Raw genomic sequence first — 19,453 nt, 5'->3', positions numbered from 1 at the left:
ATTCTAGCCTTAGTTCACCTCTGTCTATCTTTTAGTTGCTCTTAAAGGTATATAAATGGATTAAGAGCAAGTCAGGTAAATGCTCCTACTGCTGATAAATCCAAAGACAATGAAGCGGCAGAAGGGAAACAATGAAGGTCAGATCTCTGACAGAGTCTAATTACTTAGTTTGCAGGCAGGATTTCAGGGAGTGAGACCTCTATGTCCAACCATGTCCCTGCTGATTAAAAAAAACCGTATCACTGCTTGACTAGAAAGAAAAACATTTTTCTAGCACCATCAGAAATATTCCACTAAGTTCTTCAGAATACATTTAAACAGGTACATTTGGAGTGTAGTAGTCCCAAATAATGATAATATTCACTTCCCACAAAGAGACAGAAAAACGTCACTGAATGTATGACCTCCAAATTTATGTCTCTGCCATGCTTACTCTTCTCTCACCTACTCTTATGGCTGGAGTTCAAAGTCTAACATGTTTGCCAACAGGATTATCTTCTAAGCCATTGGGCACCTCTTAGAACAGGGGTGGGCAAAATGCGGCCTGCAGGTCGGATGCGGCTCGCTAAGCCATTCTATCTGGCTCGCAGGGCCCCTAAAAAATTTAGAAAATTAATATTTAGCTGCCCCTGGCTGCCTGTCATGCAGCCCTCAATGGCTTGTCAAAACTCAGTAAGCGGCCCTCCGCCTGAAATAACTGCCAGCCCCTGTTTTAGAAGGTGCAGAACATCCTTACCTCTCAGGAAATGTCAAATCCAGAACCTGCTCCAAAGCTTGCAGCAGGTATAGTATATAGCAAGTTAACTTCCTTATACTTGGGATGGAAAACAAAAGCAGCATATGGAATAAACACACTTAGAAAAGAAAAAAGGGGGATTCGGGGGGGGGGGATCAACATTCCAATCAAGCCTAGAAACCCATTGAGCCAACATGCTTTAGACACACCAACAGTAATGAAACTAAGTGGGAGATACCAGGGTAGCAGCCCCAGCTGCTCATTTGTGAGGGTGTACAACAATAATAGCCACCACCACAGATGGGAGTTGCAGCTACACCGCTGCACAACAGCATCTGTTGTTAATGGCATTCACATAAGTCATGAAACTAGTATTACCTCTGGCCATTTGAGACTCTCCAGCCAGGTGCCCATGTATAACTGGACTGCAGCCATTCCAAGGGCATTAAGCCTAGCTCAGGCACAAGGCCAGAGCAAAGCTCAGTCACATTTTTGGATCCATAACAAGATACCAGAAAAAAAAATCATAAAATTTGGTGAATTTTCATTAGCATCTTTCCATTTCCCTGGTAATGCACATTCATCAGCTGCTTCATGTTGTGTCAAGTCACCAAACACATAAACAAGGGGTGGTGCTGAAGCTGAAGAACAAGACTAGGACTCAAACAAGTTGGGCTCTACTCCCTGCTCTGCCAGACTTCCTGTTTGACAACAGACCAACCTCGTGCTCAATATCTAGCTTTTCTCTCTTGCCATACAACTGAGAAGCAAAAAAGGAAGAGGAAGTTCCTAGAAGGTCTGCTTTAAATACGCATCTTCAGAATTGATTTTAAAAAATGACCATACGACAAAATTTCTTACATGTTAAGTGTTGTTCAGCTGAAACCATCCATAGCTGCTTTGTTTGCCACCCCTAGTATGTGGAAGCACAGTTAAATATAGCATAGTTGAACTCTACAGTCAAAGCAGTATAATACGAGTGCCATTATTAACTGAAACATAATACACATTTCAAGAGATGGATTCTTAATATTTTGGGTGTTTTTTCTAACAATTGTGTTACCTTTTAGATTAAGAAGAGGTACAATAGTAGAGTCACTGAGACATTGCTATGGCTGTAGAGACATGACCTCAAGGGCTGTTCTGGATTTGTGTCAAGGGGCTGCCTCAATCTCTGAGGCTACATACAAGTACCTGGTCATTCAAAGATATCTGGATGTCAAGCCATCCACATCACTGTGCAGGAACTGACACACCTTAAGCACACAAGCCCTATGGTCTGCTAGGTTTAGGGAGATCTCTGAACTTCTCTTAGTTCAAAAGAGCCCAAAACTTATTTTCAGTACTTCTCAACCACCCCCACTCTTCTAAAAACAGATTCAAACTGGGGAGCCAAACTGGCAAAATATTCTTCTATATTGTACTATAAGCTTATACTACTGTCACCAACCCTCTACAAGATATTGCAACTTGTGCTGTGTTACAACAGTTGCTCTATAACAGTGACTGGCAAAGATTTTTCAGGGCAGGCTGGAATGGTCCAGCTTGGGTCCAAGGTAGGCCTGCACCAGGACCCAGATGCTGCCGCCACTTACCACTGCTACCACTTCTTCCCATAACCTGGCTGCAGCACAGCATGGACAAAGCTCCCTGCCAGCCAGCTGCCCCCCCGGCCAAATTTTGCCAAGGCCCCATGCAGCCAAATGCCACCAAAGCACAGCTCTGTGGACTGGATTCAACTGCCAGCCCCTGCTCTACATGGCTTCCAAGGTGCTCTTCTGATGCTCCAAGTGTTAGGCTCTCATTGTCAACAGCTCCCTGTTATAAACTGTCAAATTATGACAAAGTAAGAGAGGATTGCTTTACTTCCAGCAAATGAAAGTTACAATGACCCTAGCACTAGCTCTTCAACAGATACTATTAAAAAGAAAAAACCTCAACAGGATATCTCCAAACTTCAAGGATTGAGCTAGTAGAAGGTTATAAAGCTTATTCTCCTGTAGGTTGAGACTGATAGTCACTCTTGCAAAATCTCCTGCTCTTGCATATCCATCCCCTTCTTTCTTGTTTTTTGAAGGCCATTGGGATCCTCCCTGCCAGCAACAGGTTGCTTCCCTGCCTACTTTCAGGCCCAAGCTGTCTGTTGCTCAGCTTTTTTTCCATATAGCCAGCTCAGAAGGCATTCATATGGCTCCCCACCCCCATGCCTTATTTACCCTGACCTGAGCAGGTGGTACTTCCTTACTTACATTCACTGCAATATAAGGAACCTACTATTGGCTAGGTGACTGTCATGCTGCTCAGCAAGGTGTTATAAAGATGCCAGCAATAGGCCAGCTGAGTCATTACCATGTTGTTAGAATCCTTCACCTTCACCCACCCAACTATTCTGTGGTCATGGGATCCATTGTAAGGATCCAGATAAAAATAACCTCTTATTACATGGCTCCAAACTCTTCCCCTTGCTAACTCTTCGTAATTTAGATGAACAGTTCTAATTAAGTTGTGTTAATGTTACAGTGAAAACAATTAATTCATCATTATTTTCTAAATAATCAGCCCTGTGATTCATACAAGTATTAAGATAAGTGGAACTACCCCACATTTTTCCAAAACAAATGACATTAGGGCATAGACTTCAAGTGACTAAATTTTCCCAACTGTTTTGCAAGGCTGCAGTAAACTAGATGATATCTGAGCACATACTTTCTCTCACCAATATGGCTGGTTAATAATCATCAAAAAAAATCTTTAATCGGTGCACCCCTAATTTAAATTTTTCTTGTCCTACAGTTTATGCTAAGAAGAAACAAAAGCTGATACCTAAATGCTAGCCATGCTTTTATTCATCAAACTCTCCCAAATTTCTCAAAAAAGGAAAAGGTATAATTCACTTAATTGAGCAATTTCCATTCATCCTCCACCATACCACTGTATAGCCACTCACCTTTATATTAATTAGAAGCTTAATAATGGAAAAGTGTCAACTTTAAATAATTTGATTTGAGAGTCACATCCTGTAGCATTTAAATTATTCTGTTAGGCAAAGGTGGCCTGCAGTGCAGCTTTTTACTTTGCAAAAGCATGTCACCCATGCCAAATCTGTTTCGTTTTCCTCAATGGGGAATTAGATTCACTTAAGTGACAGAAGATATAAAGTTCAGGGATACTGATAACCTGAAGCGCCCACTGCATTCAATTTGGATCACGGGTCTTTTTGTAAACAATGCCCAACTGTTTGAGAAGGTACTCTCACCTTTACGTTCCAACTTTGGTCTCAGAAGGCAAAATCAAAAAAACCTTTTCACTGCTGTCACCTATACATATTTCAGGATCCACAGAAATTAATTTAATCTTTCTATAGCACCGGTCAGTTTTTCAGGCTGCAGCAGAATGACCGAGCTCAGGTCACAGTCAGGTGGGCAGATGCTAGGATCTAGCCACCACATTGCTGCATCTCCCCACAGCAACAAAGGGGAAGTGCCTATCACCCCAACTTTTGCACACCGTGGCATAAGAGAACCTCCTGCTGTTGAAGCCCCATGTCCAAAGGCTGAATTTAATGGCTCTCTGGACTGGATCCAGCCTGTGAGCTATAGGTTCCCAACCCCTGTTTTATCAAACTAAGGAATTGTTGGTCTAAAACAGTGGTGCTCAATTTATCTGGCCTTGCAGACGAGATGAACTGCGTGGAGCTGGCCTGTAGGTGGGTTCTGGCACGCTGGCTGCAGACCGACCCCACAGAGCCATGTCATCTGGCCCTTAGGGTTCTTGATGCATCTGGAAATTTGGCAGTGGGGGAGCACAGGCAACGTTAACTGCCATGGCTGCCTGAGCTGCAGCTCTTACTGCTGCCACAGCTCCCCTGATTCCAGGTTTCTGAACCTGTAGGGAACACCATGGGCCAAATGACATGACTCCATGGGCTGCAGGTTGAGCATCATGGATCTAACATACTTAACAGAGCTTGTACCATGATGACAAACAAAATGCATTACGCTTACTCCAAATAATGGTGCTCCTGAGCTTCTACACTGAGTTTTTGGATGCATCTAGTTACTTTCACACTCCCATATCTGAGGCCAGCCCACACACCTTCATAGCAAAAGGCATGGGAAAAAGCCTGAAGACCCTTTACAGATGTTTTTGGCTAGTTCTATACAGTATCAGAGGAACTGCAACAGGGCAGAACCATTGTGCAGAAACATCCTGTGCAAGGTACCTCTACTGTGGCTCTGTGTCCCTTGTAACACTTATTCATCTAGGTCAGGGGTTTTCAACCTTTTTGGGTCATTGTACCCTCAGCAGCTCATCAAGAAGGCAGGAGTCCCCCAGCAGCCACACAAGTGGGGGCAGAGGGGGTCCCCAGTGGCTGATCAGCAAGAGTGACAGTGGCACGGCAGTGGCGAAAGTGCCAGCGGTGTGGTACCTGCTGTTCAGTACTCCCTGAACCCATCAGAACTACCCTCAGGGGTACAACGTACCCCCAGTTGAAAACACCTGATCTAGGTAGTGAAGCACCAATGGAGCTTAATTACCAGGGACAATAGCTGTCTTAGCGACCTCATTAAAAAGGTGGGTCCCAGAGAAAGGGGTTCACAGATTTGGTAATAAAGTACCAGGCTGTATTTATCCTTTCCAAGGAACCCTTAGAGGACTAAAAATGGGACAACACTGTCACTCTCTGATCAAGATAGTGGTGTGATCTGTCCTTTCTTTGCTAACATGACTTTGATTCCTTAGTCCATCAGCTAGTGAAAAGAACCAGATTCTACATTATAGCCTGCAGAATGTGTTGCAACATTCAATTTACAGATGCCACTTACTGCACACAAACATTTTGGAAGAAACAAGCATCATTCTCAGGCCCCATCTACATGTTATATTTACAGTGTGATTAATGAGTTAATTGTGCCTTAAGTGATCACTAGGCCACATGTTCAGTCAATTAATTGCATCATAAAAAGAGGAATAAGCTACAAAGTGATTCCACAAAATGTAATATCTCTGCAGCTGCCTCCTACCACATTATTAATTGAATGTGTGGCTGAGAGCCACATCAGCTCATTGGAGCTCCCAGCTGACAAGGTCCCCAGTTATGGGGGGGGGGGGGGGGGGGCCATGTAGCCCCATGGTTGGGAGACTACAGCTGTTGTGATCTCCCAGCTGCAGGGAACCCCATACACCACCACACCTGGGAGATCTTAACAGTGAGGGTCTCCCAGCCACAGAGGACCCCTTGAGGACCTCTGTGCCTAGCAGCCCAGGTCAACTGGTGGAACTTCCAGCCCAGGTGACCTTGCTTCTTGCCAGTGCAGGGGAAGCCCAGGATCAGGCTTTCCCTGCACTGGCAATAAGGAACAATGGGATCTAATGCACATTCCACACAATACTGCCTGCTGTGAGATTGTGTGGATCACGCATTAGATCCCTTCATGCCTTTACCTGCATGTGAAGAGGGACCCCCAAAGGTAAAGGTTCTAAATTTTCTTTTCCCCAAGCAGCTTCCCCTTTCCTCAGTAGAATGAAGCATCCAAACCATGCAAAGAATGTACCTTGTAAAAGCTTACATCTTCTTATCAAAGGAACAAGTCTATCATTCCTAATTTAACTCACTCTACAAATGCAGTATAAAGACATTTCTCAAGATGTAGGCACATACCTAACACAAACTTAGCTCAGAAATACAAGAAATGGCTGCAACAAGGTTAACAGCTTTGCTGCTTTTGCAATTTCTTCCACATTGCTACCTTCTAATTCCTTCTTGCTCTGCAAAATACCATTTTTTAAAATTCTGATTCTATACACAAAGGCACTCTTTTGACTTTCACCAAAACAGTTTGTCTTTGAGCATTCATAGAACCAATACATTTTAAGTGTACACATTAATCTTATTTGGCACTATGTGCTTTCTACCCAAAGCTACTATTGTAGTAGATATCTTTTTGTGATGAGTTAATAAACAAAATCAGCCCTAAAGCACAAGTGAACTACCACTAGTTAGGAAAAAAGGGCCTGAACTTAGAACAGCTTAATTGCTAATTCTTACTAAAATGAACACCCACAGAGTCCAACTCTTTGATGAGTATAAACACAGCATTTACCCTAATAAAATAACTACCTGCAATAACACTTGGTAAGTTCAATATGTTGCAAGTCCTTTAAACTGACCCCACAGCATTCTCTTTTCTTTTTTCCTCCGATTTTCAAAAGTCCTGATCAAGTAAGTGCTCACATAGCTATTATTATGGCTATTATACAGTTAAATGAACAAAATAAAATATTTTAGACAAAACAATTACAATGAATCAAGAAGGCATGCTAATGGATAAAATCAGTATATTCAAATTTAATTTTTCATTCATTGCCAGCATTTCCTGGTCAATTTGCTTAATGGATTTTCACTCTCCTCAGACTTTTCTTGGGTGACAATTTTTTTTTTTTTTAAAACAAACACATTATCTTTTCTTGTTGTTTCCATTTTAAATGATTTTTTCTTGTAATGACTGAGGTGGCCTTGAAAGATGCTTTCTTGATTTCTATGGAACAGGTCATTTCCTAGAGTGTGCAGAGTGTCTTCTCGCCTTAATACAATTTAAAGCAATGCTCGTTTGAAAAAGGTACAATGAAGGAAGGAAATGGGGGACTTTTGGCGATATCAATGGTAATTATTTCAAGCCTTGGCAGCAACTTTATCAAATAGAAGCAGTTTCATTATAAGGTTCATTGGTAGTCATCTAGATAAAGCCTAGATAGGAAAAAATGCCAATGTTTGGATAATTGTGTTACTACTGCTCTTACAATGGATTCCATTAAATACCACAAGAGGATCAATGCTTTTTACTATCTCTAGATATTTTGTTTCAAGAAAATTACAACAATAAATAAGACCTTCAAATTAAGATAACAATAACATTCACCAAATTATGGACAAAGACATGCAGATATAACATGTGTGTGGGTATGTGCTTTAGGATAGTCTGTATATATGTACGTGTGTGTTCATGCATACGAGTGAATGCCAACTTAAAATACATAAAGAGGGAAACTCATAGCATTGAGTACAACAGACACACGTCAGTACACATTTTGTGATATGTTGAAAGGAAAAATGATGGGGGCCTGGTTGAAGCATCTTCAGAATTTATAATTGTTAACAAAGCCTGCTACATGTAGTCATTCTAATAATCAGTAAATCTGTGCAGGATTGTTTGTGAAATGTTGTATAGACTGGGAGTTGGATACACTTCTGACAATCTGTCATACTTTTTCCTGGTTTTCTTTTGATACAACTCATCTGTATATTTACTTTATCTCTAGTGTCCACAGGTATCACAAATAACCACTTGATTATGCTGTCTGCAAGGTGGTTCTTTATTTCCCAATTTATCAACACAATCATATAATGAAACAACTTATACTTCTAGGTACTGTCCACTTACACGTGTGTGGTGGATTGTAAGCAGTTGACTCTAGAAAGTTCCAGTTTTTTCTACTACTCAAGGAAAGAGTCATGAGCCATAAAAGGGCCTCTTAGCATGATCACATTCTGAACACCTGCAAAGTCTGGCATCCCATTCTGGCATCTGGCATGGAAGGAATTTAATTTGTGGGTGGAATGTGGAAGTGTACAATCACTTTTATTCCCTTGATTTGACCTATTTTTAATGTCCAGGAAAGCATTCTTTCAATATTGTAGTAACCCCAAATCCTCCTTAGGTGTGAAGATAAATTAGTTTTAAAGCAAAGTGTCCTTGCTACAGAATACTAGAACATTAGAAATGATATGGAATAGGAAGCCCTAAAAATCTGTGTGATAAAAACAAACAAACCAAACAACTCTCCAAAGAGGACCATTACTTTTGTCACAGATATTATGACAGTTGCCAATCATAAAATGCACTTCTGTTTCATACAAAATAGGCAATAATTGGCTAGAAAGTAGTCTGGCAGAAAAGAATTTGGGAGCTACAGTGAACCACAAATGGAATGAGGTAACAATGGGATGATGCTGTTGCAAAAAAGAATAGGTATACACCAATTCAGTATTCATGAGATGCATGTAAACTGGGCAGATAATAATCAAGTATTTTTAAAAATAAAAAAGTGTTTTTATTTAAAACATTTTTATTTTAAAACTTATGTTGGAAAAGTTTTAATTATGACAACCTGTACTAAGACCTATATTTGCATTAACTGATTAAACCATTAAAATTAAATAAAAATATTTCAGAATGCTATTTCAGTTCAGAATAATATTTCAGAAGGCTTAAAGTCAAGCTTTGAAATTGGGGAAGTCGCTGTGCGGGCACCTCAATTCATAGTTTGCTGAAGAGATAAAGCAGCAATTGAGAGCTGGAAATTCAGGAAAAGTATTTTCCCATTAAAATGTGTTATTAAACTGAAAACAAATAACTATTTAATTCAAAGGGGAAGTTGAAGAAGGAAGATTTTTTCCTCTTCCATCCTATGAATAAAAATTGTGTGCAAGGCTGAGATGTACTACTTCTAAAATCTTAAAGGACACAGTAACCAGATGCAGCTAGTTTTATCTACTGATTATAGGCAATACATACTTTGTTTAATAAATCAATGAAACAGCTTTAGATGAAAACTGTTTTGAGAAATTTCTATTTTTATGAATCTATCATACTTTGGTTTATTTAAAATTAGTCAGATAATTCTAAACTACTAGTTTTATTTTACTTGGGAGTCCAATTTCCATCCAAAACCAGCTTGGCAAAAATGACTAATAAAATATTAATCAACAAAATATTAAGCAGTATCAGTCACTATTTTCTCACATTATAACATATAAAAGTACTACTGTGAATAAATGTATGTTAAAACTACATACTTGCTCAGGTACATATATACAGGCAGTCCTCAGACTTACTCCAGAATTGGTTCCTGAAAATAGCGTTTTAAGTCATAATGTTGCAACTCGGAACTGATTTTACCATAGGATACAATGTTATAAATGGGGGATTGGTTCCTGAACCAAGGCCCGATGCCCTATTTTCACTGAAAATAACCCAGAATTTTGTACTCAATTATTGATGATAAGTAATATAGCTACATTAATGTGTTTATATCGTAAATAGCAATCACATCGATTTGGATGGACTTCTTTGAGGTGACTTTACTGGACTTTTTGAAGGGCTCTTGGTTGGACTTTTTGAAGGGTTCTTGGCTGGAGTATTCTCAGGAGTCTTGGCTGCAGGTTTTTCTGCAGTCTTGTCTGCTTTCTTAAAAAGAGAATGTCCAAGGAAGTTTGGACAGATGTTCTACAGGGAGATGGGCAACACAGTGAACTTGTTCACTGGCATGGCATTGCGGTGATCAAGCATTGTAAAGTTGAAACTGACATCAGAAAGTTGAAACAGGGTGTCAATATATAAATGTTGCAAGTGCAAACTGTTGTAATTTGAAACATTGTAAGTCGAGGACTGCCTGTAGTGTATCATCCCGATTAGCAAAATGCAGTACTAAATTTAACATATTTTGTTGCAAATCAACAGATCTAATTGGTTACCAACTATGGAGTACAAATGTTTATTTAGGAAAATAACTAAAAAGAAGGGAAAATTAAAATCAAGATTAGAAGTTTAAATCAAAGTTTCTTGTTTGCTTATTTAAAGCACCTCTATCATTTAAGTCACTTTAAATCAATATGCCTTGTATGCAAGGTAAGAGAGCTACATATTCTGCTCTGTTTACACAGGTAAAGACTTCATCTTAAGTCTTATGTCCCAATTTATGCACCGCAAAAGCAAGAGGTGGACAAATTACAGATAACTCAGAGGAAACTAAAAGGAATGTTAAGAGGTTTAGAAAAAGTGACCTGCAGGGAAAGGCTGTAGCAATTTGGTTTAATACAGAAAACGGAAGACTGAGGAGTGATGTGATAACAATCATCAAATATATAAGTTGTTGGTCAACTGTTCTTCGAGTCCATCATGGTTAGGACAAGTAGTAACTGGCTTTATTTGCAGCAACAGAGGTGTAAGCTAGATAAATGTTCTAATTATGAGGATAGTAAGCATTGGAACAGGTTATCTAGAGATGCTATGGAATCCCTGGTATACATGTTTTTTTAAGAACAGGCTCAAAAAACATCTGTCAGGGATAGTCTACTATAAAGTCCATCCAAGTTCAGAATGGGAAGGATTAAATGACTTCCTGAGATCCTTTCCCACCCTGTGTGCATTATTTTACCCAAGTCTTAATGCATTCACTATTTCTTGTAGACACTTATTTCCAGGAGTCATATGAATATGGGAGCATTTCAGATTTCACTAGGGAATAAAAAGTTCCTAGCCTTGGTACTTGCAGGCAAAAGTTTCAAACTATAACTCAAGGTCACATGAGAGACTCAAGAACCCAAGGGAAATAAAATACCTGAAATGTATTTTTTAAACATTTCATGACTTTGAGCCATTATCATGACTCCTTGGGTCTGATTAATAATTTTAAATGTCTAAGAGTTATGAATACTCAAAACATTTCTCATGGTTTTGTCTTTATTTTTGTTACTATTAGAGCACTTCAGGCTCTAAACAATGGAGAGATTAGCTGTAAAGTTCCTCTTTAGAAATAAAAAGTTAAAAATTTTTTGAACTTGGTATTTGTAGCAAGCCGTGAAGAACATATCTGTTTACTACTTCTACTGACAGGGAAGGGACAAGAAATGCTAATCAAAATGCCTCCATCATCTCCCTTCCTAAAAACTGTAAGTTATCTGTCAGAATTCAAAGTACCAATTTATTCTCAAAAACAACCTTTTTCTATGTTTATATTGTCTAATGTCCCTTAACTCCCAGATCTATAATTTACCTACTTCTCAATGTAGTTTTTAGTAGTTGTATAGGTATGCACTCATTTGTCTTCTGATATCTGAAATTGTAATCACTTGATATTCTAAAACCTCAATTACAAAAATGTATGATTGACTACTTTATTTCAGTTAAGTTGCCAAAGGGCATTTATGAAGACCGGAAGAAAGATGCATTTTGTGAATCTATACAAAAACCTTTTACATAGTTTGTTTTTTTACACAATGTGTAAAAGACAGTATGATTAATAGTTTTATTCACAGTATATTAATTTCTGTTGTTATGTAAAATAAAAAAAAATAAAGATCAAGAACAAGACATATTTTTAGGGATCCTACTTTCAGAATATTCACTGCAGCTCCAAAGAGTAAAGCCACTACGAAATTAACATTTACTATGCCCCTTAATTGAAGTAACTTAGAAAATACAAGTAACATTTCATTTACACTATGTTTTCATTATTAACTGCAAATTTAACCAGTGAATAAACTGTACATTTAATTTTCCATTGTGTCAACCACAAAGCCTGTGAATCTATGGGCATAAAATTAAGACCACATCTGATACTTTGCAGGGTTGACTTTCAATGGTAGCAAGTGTGCATTAGTCTCTCAAAATTCATGAACAAAAACAACACGCAAACAAACAAGTAAAAGAGATGACAGAATACAAGCATTTTTTAGTCAACTCCCAAACTAGTTAAAATACGTTCTCTTCAGAATTTTGTTTAAATAAATGCACAAAAAAACCTGGAATCAGATAAATGCTTAAACTGGAGACTGGGTTGTTAGCTTCTACTGCACCTGAGCTTTTGCCTTAAATCTCATTCTTCACAGAAACTGTCATAAATACATTAAATAATTTAAGTTCTATTAAGAGTGTTTTTATTCCTCAACTTGTAGTGTATTGTTCAAATTTTTTTTGTGTAGGGGAAGTTCATGTGAAATACTAATGGATTAAAAAAAAGCAAAAGACTACATGTGAAGTGAGAAATGTCAGCACACTAAAGACTACTTACAGTAAAATTTCTTGCAGGATATAAGAACTCATTTCCTTTAGCCCTTCTTTAAACAGCTGAAAGAGACCTGAGGAAATGAGTCAAAATCCTGGAAGATCTGTGTTATGCTAAAAGGAAAAAGAAAAAACAATATCTGTAAAATAATGTGTGTATGTATGCAGAAAAAGATAATATGCAGTGTTTGATCTCTCCAATGGCATTTTATCTTCAGGGGTACAGAGAGAAAGGCAAGCTCAAAAGCTGTCTTATCTTCAGGGGTTGAGAGAAAGACAGCTCAAAAGTCACTTAACCTTGAGCAATTATTGTTTCTCTTCACAGAACCAATATCATAATAGATTGGCTGTCATGTACTGTATATAGATATATATGTTGTTGTAACTCTTTGATGCCTTGTAGTTCTCATTTCTTCCAGAATCTGCTACTCTGTACCTTGAGGATTCCTCAGATTTTTAATGAAAATTCAGGGAAGAAAGAAACTTTCTTTCAAAATATATAAATATTATATTTTGTATTTAGTTAAAACAGTGCTTTAAAACTTTTTTAATTACCCTACATTTGCGAAGAAACATAACAAACAATTCACAGTATATATACACAATGGAATATTAAGATTGTAGAGGCAACATTAGAGAGAAACGCTACCAATTCAGGAGAGTTAAAATGAAAAAAAGTCATTGGACTAAGATATTATCCCTATGATTTATTCCAACTACTACTTACTATTTACTGTTTAGCCATGGTGGACTCTCAATCTTTTTGGCTCAGTTTCTCTATGTGTATATATCCTCTTTATAGGGTGAGGCAAGATTGTACAATTTATAAACTAGAAAAAATACTGTTTTAACAATACATCTATTAAGTTACAGAAGTAACACTTTTTTAAAAATATGCTGAATCTTCATATAACAAGACAATACTACCGTTGGATTAATAGACACGTTTACATGAAAAGGTCTCTGATTTCAATGAAAAGTATTTAAATTAGATGGAAATATGAATCTTCCTTTCAAATGCACCACTTCTTTTCTTAGTGCACACAGCACTAAAATCCTACAGATGAATCAAACTTGGGCACAGAGCAATCTCTCAGTGACAATGGTAGGAAAAGAGTAAAGTAATGGACAATTATGGATACTTCTAATCTGCTTTTGGCAGTGATGGTGAATAACATTTAAGTGCAAGACAGTCACACCTAATCTCCACTGCTTTGGGAGAAGATAGAAACCACAAACAAAAGAGCCAGAAGATAGAGGCTGACAAAACAAACTCAGAAATGGGGGGTGGGCATTCAAATAGTTTGAAGGGCTGAACCAATGACATAAGGACAGCATATCTGAAGGTCTCTTGCACCCTAGACCGGCAGGTACTGGATTCTGCAGACAAACTCCCTTCTCTCTGGGGAGGGGGAATTCCTCATCTTACTCTCCAGTTGATGGGGGGGGAGGGGAAGTACTGATGGGCTCTGAAAAGAACAGAGTTCAGTCCTCCTTGGTTGCAGGGTGAATGTAGTTGGAGGCTTCTGAGAGTGCACCAGGGGTGTAGGGAGGGAGGTAGAAGATGAGAGGACACCTCACAAAAAAGAGCAAGCTACAAAATGGAGGAAGAGAAAAAGGTGACAGCATAGTGAGATGCAAGGGACAAGGTGTAAATGGCTTAATTTGACAAGAGAAACTGTATTATAGTTCATGATACCTATTCATTCTTTAATTGCAACAGAGAGAGAGGCATTAAGGAAACAAATGCCTGACCTACTTACATTATGTAAATGTGTATATGACTATATGGAAATAATTATACTTTTGCCCAAAGATGCATCTTTTCTACAGAGAGACTTGCACACTACACTGTTCATTTCTCATTGGTATGAGCAAATCCATCTAAGGTTACCATTCAACTGAGTGCAAGTAAACCTTGTACTTTCTATGCCAGAGCCTGGATCTGGTGATCTTTAGGGCATGTCACAAGACAGACCTGTTTTCCCAGGCTTTTCCTGAGGAAGGGGAGGGTTAATTGGAAGACAGGAGACAACCAATAGACTGCATAAGGGGCTGGGACAAGAAATGGCATCTGGAGTAAGAGATCTTAAGGGAAGTTAAGCATAGCTGCCTTTTATATACCTTGTAAAAAAAACTGAGGGAGTAAAATCTTGTGAGAGAGTTGTTTGTTCATTGTTGTAGCTCCTTTGACCTATTGCTTAATTTGTTCAGGGAACACAGTGCAACTCTGAGGTTTTATATATGCAAATGTGTTTTATCCATCTTTTAACTGAAAGTATATATCACAGACTATCATGAAATAAAATGGGAGTCCATGTTTATGAATCCATTCTTGCCCCATCTCTCATCCCACAATAAAATGCTTGCAAACATACAAAACCAACCATTGCAACTACCAGAGTTATTTTATTAGGTTTATTTATATATGAAACCTGTGGCTAAAAATTCTATTGCACTTCCCCTGTTCCTGAAATACAAAGTTATTTGCAAAACTCTGCTCCAAGGGATTGAGAGTAAGTGCCACCACCTTTCATTTTACATCACCTTGCATTGCTTTCCTTCATCTTTATATGCATCTAAAAGAATAGCAGTACAAGTATTTTTAAGGAATTACGTTACCATTTTTGGTGCAAACAGTGGGCCAAATTCATTTCCAGGTGGGTGTAATTCCTCAAATATTAATGCCTGGCTCTCATAATACTGCAATGCACCTTGACACCTATAAGTGAAAAGGGCTAAAAAAGTTTTGACTAGGTGACCCTCTAGGGAACTGTAGATGACCCTTTCACCCTCATCTTCAAATGATTATTTTTCTTTTATAGGTGGAGAAACTGAGAATGAAAGCAACTTGCTGCAAAAATCATGCAGCAGGCTATTGCTGGTACGGAGAAAATAAAAGTCTGTATCGTTACAATTATACCAGAGACAAAACTGGTCCACTAACACCTCCTGTTCTCTTCCTTCACTAAGGAATTTGAGGAGGGAAAGGTGAACGTGTCAGCCCAACTATCAACATTACAGGTGCAAAGGTGCTATTAGTGGCTTGGGCTGACTTTTTGTCATCGTCTGACCTCCTATGCAATCAACAGATAAAGACTGCAATGATATCATGCTAAAGCTGTTAAGAGACTGATTCTGCAACCTTTCTTCATGCCCTACGGACACTTCCTTCACGAGCTGTCTCAGTTACATCTGCAGGACTGTTCAGAGGAATGCAGAGCTCAAAGCCAATACATACATATATGTACAAATAAAAGTCCAACTAAATTAAACAGCCCGTCAGGCCAGCAGGAGTAAAGCACAACCATTTCTACAGCCAACAGGTTCACACAAGAGAGTGATGGGACTTAGCATCACATGACTCAGACAACTCAGCCTGAACAACCAGGGACCATTTAGAGCTGGGTCAACTTGCAGACAGCCTTCGAGGGGCCTCTGAAGCCAAGCTCCTAGCACGCATCTGGCCCCAGAGCAAAATGCCTTTGTTACTCCCCAAGTGCAACAGCTTCAGGCCCACGGCCATTCCCGACCCACCCACCCACAGAAAAGATGGCAATGCCGCGGTGACGGTGAGCTGACCCAGTTTGGGAACCCCCCCAGGCAAGCACAGCAGCTGTCCCTTGGGGCCCTTCTTGGCTGCACTCGCAGCTGGGCTAAAAAAACCCCTAAGAATAAGGACAACTCCTTTAAAAACCAGCAGCGTGGGGCACGTCCACCAGAAAAGACCAGCTCCCCAGCGGTGTCTCTCTGTCACCAAGCCTGCAAGCTCCTAGTGTGGGGACACACTGCGGGGAACCAGCACAAGTGACAGCCAAGACCTGGCTAGGGACGGTCCTGCCTCAGCCAGGGGAGTGCACTAGATGACCTCTGCGGGCCCTCCCAGCCCTTGTGGCCCCGGGAAGGAGCAGAGCCACCCTGAGGGGATATTTCCCCCCTGCCGGGGCGGCAGGGACACCTGATCTCCTTGTTCCCAGGGCTATCGCTTACTGGACAAGGACGTTTTGTGCCCACGAGCCGCGCGGGGAGAGGCACAACAATCTCCCGCCCCCAACCAAGGCTGGTCCCGAGGAGCCCCCGACCGGCTGGCTCTTGCCCCCGGGCCGGCCGCGCTCCCGCCTGAAGCGGCGCCAAGGGCCGGGCCGGGCCGGGCCGGGCGGGGACCCCGGGGCTCCCTCCCCGGGCTGGGAGCGCGGAAAGTTGCGAAGCGCCCGCTCCTGCCTCCTTCCCGCACGCCCCACGCGGAGGCTCCCGAGAGCGCAGCCAAGCCGGCGAGCCGGCACCCGGCGTGAGGGTCGCACCTGTTGGAAAGCGCAGCAGGAGCACCAGCACCACCGGCAGCAGCAGCCGAGCGAGCCCCGGGGCAGGGAGCGCGCCCTCCATGCTGCCGTCCCGCGCGCAGCCTCGCCGCGGATCCCCGCACGCACAGGCGCCTCCGCGGGCAGTTGTCGGAGTACAACAAACACCACCTGCTCCTCCTCCTCCTCCTCCCCCAGCCCCAGCCCCAGCCCCGCCTCTGCGCCTCCTCCCACGATCCCGCCCCGCTGCCGGATTGTCTCGGGGCCGCCGGCCTGAGTTTGCACTTCCCCCCACCTCACATTTAAACTGAGCTTAGAAACTCTCCCCCACGCCCCTGCTGGCGGTAGTGGAGGATTTTGCGTGGAAAACTCTTCCCAAATCATTGGCAGACAAGATTCTTTGGGTAAATCCGGTATCTTTTACTGGGGTGCAAACACCTTTGTTCAGGCAAGAGGACGCGTGTGCCCCCCGGGTGGTGTGCGCTCTTCCTGGATGGAGAGGTCATCGGCGTTTCTTCTGACGAAGAGCAGTGGTTCTCAACCTGTGGTCCAGGGACCTGCGACGGGGGTCCCCTGACTGTGTCTAAGGGATTCCCAACAGATTCCTGCGATCAATCAAAAGTATGAGAATACCCACGCAAGTCAGAAGTGGCCACAATTTCCAAAGGGGTCCACATAAGAAAAGGTTGTAAACCACTGAACTAGAGGAAAAGCTGCGTTCCCCACCACCGAGGTGCAGTTAGCACAGGGGTGAGCAAAATGCGGTCCGGGAGCCGGATGCGGCCCACCAGGCCATTCTATCCGCCCAGCAGGGCCCCTAAAAAAATGTAGAAATCTGCCCTGGGCTGCCTGGCATGCGGCCCTCAATGGCTCTTTGAAACTCAGTAAGTGGCCCTCTGCCCAAAATAATTGCCCATCCCTGAGGTAGCAACTGCTGATCTGGTGAGTTGATCCCACAACTGCAAGAGGCAGCATGTTGGTCCTAGGATGTGTTGTTCAAATCCTCAAATACTACAGTGGTGGGATCAGATTCCCTGGCAGAGAAGGCTTAAAACCTGCACAGCACCTGGGTGAAACCCTTTTCCAGGTAACCCTTGCAATGGGAGGTCAGAGTAGGATTGGGCTGAGGGAAGGAGGGAAGAAAAAATAAAACAATAGCTGCAGTTTACTTCATTTGCAAGAAAAAAAACCTGATGTGAGGATTCTGGGATGCGGTATGTCCATACTAGGAGTATGTCCAGGTAAGACATGATGAAGTCAGACACCCCACTTCTGAGGCCTCAGCTGGGATACTGTGTCCAGCTCTCAACACTGCCCTTCCAGATGTAGACAAATTGGGAGGAGCTCAGGATGATTAGAGGCTTAGCAAATGTGACTTTCATGGAAAGGCTGAAGAAAATGGGTTTATTTAGATCAAAACAGAGAAGATGGAAGGGGGACTGAATACAGTAGTAGTCAAAATATGTAAAAGGCTGTTAAAAAAGGGATAGTTTTCAATTCTAAGGAAATATGGTAATTTTAGCTTAATTTTAACAAGAGATTTAGGATAGATGGAAACACTTTTAACTAGGAGGACAGATAAGCAGTGAAACAGGCTATCTACAGAGTTAGACGGATCCCTGTTAAGTAAAATAAGTGAAAGCCCCTCTAGATGTTCAGGTAAAGGCATGGTAGTATCTGCTGAGCAATCCATATAATTGCATCTTCTGCCATGCCACACGTGTATGGCAGGAGGAGTGCTTGTGGGATCTAGCAGCAGAATCTCTCATGCCGTATTGCTGGTACAGGGGGATGCTGGGATCACCATTCCACTCTGCACCAGCAAACAACAGTCTCCCATAGGTGTGAGTCCCATGGCTTCTGGGGCCGAGGGTCCCACAGCTACCACAGGGTCTGCAGGGACTCAAAAGTCTGCAGCTATGGGGCACTGCTGGGCAGCAGAGTCCCATCAGCTGTGGGACTCTCCGTGCTGGCATCTGTGCAACTGCTGGGGCTGTGAGTCCCCTTAGCTGCAGGACTCCCAGCTCTGGCTGTGCATGGTACACCCCTGCGGCTGGGAGCCACATCAGCTAATGGGGCTCCCAGCTGCAGGGGCAGACCCTGCTACTGAAATTGCAAATTGAAGCTGGATACAAATCAGCTATAAAGTTATTACACATTTTCCAGCAATAATTTTATAGTTGGTTGGACTTTTTTAGGGTGAGTTAGTTAATTTGTACAGGTAGCCAGTCTAAATTAATTGTACAATTAACCGGGTAATTGTGTGATACATACATGTAGAGAGAGCCTAGTCAGACAAATATTAGTCAGGGTTGATCTAGATGTATTTGTTCCTGCTTGGGGAGGAGTGAACTCAGATCTCATCCAGGCATCTGATTTCCATGATTCCATAGCTTGCAATCAAATACTTTTGACTGAGATGGAAGGGGAAAAAAGAAGGGAGATAACTCTTTTGAGAAAGAATTACAATTTATAATTATGTATACATCTTGCATATATAATTATATATTCATAAATATTGGAATGTTGGCTTATATATTAATTAGCATCCATAGAAATATACATAAATCTAT

General features: G+C 41.3%; 1 protein-coding gene across 2 annotated transcripts in view; it reads right to left on the bottom strand.

The window, feature by feature from the left end:
• Positions 1-17,057, bottom strand: part of KIT (KIT proto-oncogene, receptor tyrosine kinase) — an 83,249-nt gene extending 66,192 nt beyond the window's left edge. The window contains exon 1 of one of the 2 annotated variants that reach the window (XM_090035940.1): positions 16,884-17,057. In XM_090035940.1, the coding sequence (XP_089892066.1) occupies positions 16,884-16,965 (82 nt within the window). In that variant the 5' untranslated portion in view covers positions 16,966-17,057. The remainder of the gene's footprint in view (positions 1-16,883) is intronic. The other variant, XM_090035941.1, reaches the window with a different exon arrangement.
• Between the last annotated feature and the right edge of the window lie 2,396 nt (positions 17,058-19,453).

This window comes from Crocodylus siamensis, chromosome 2 (genome assembly GCF_052110815.1).
Source record: "Crocodylus siamensis isolate JL-2025a chromosome 2, ASM5211081v1, whole genome shotgun sequence".
Taxonomy (NCBI): Eukaryota; Metazoa; Chordata; order Crocodylia; family Crocodylidae; genus Crocodylus; species Crocodylus siamensis.
The sequence above is the reverse complement of the archived record's forward strand: the minus strand, read 5'-3'. Positions and strand labels throughout refer to the sequence as shown.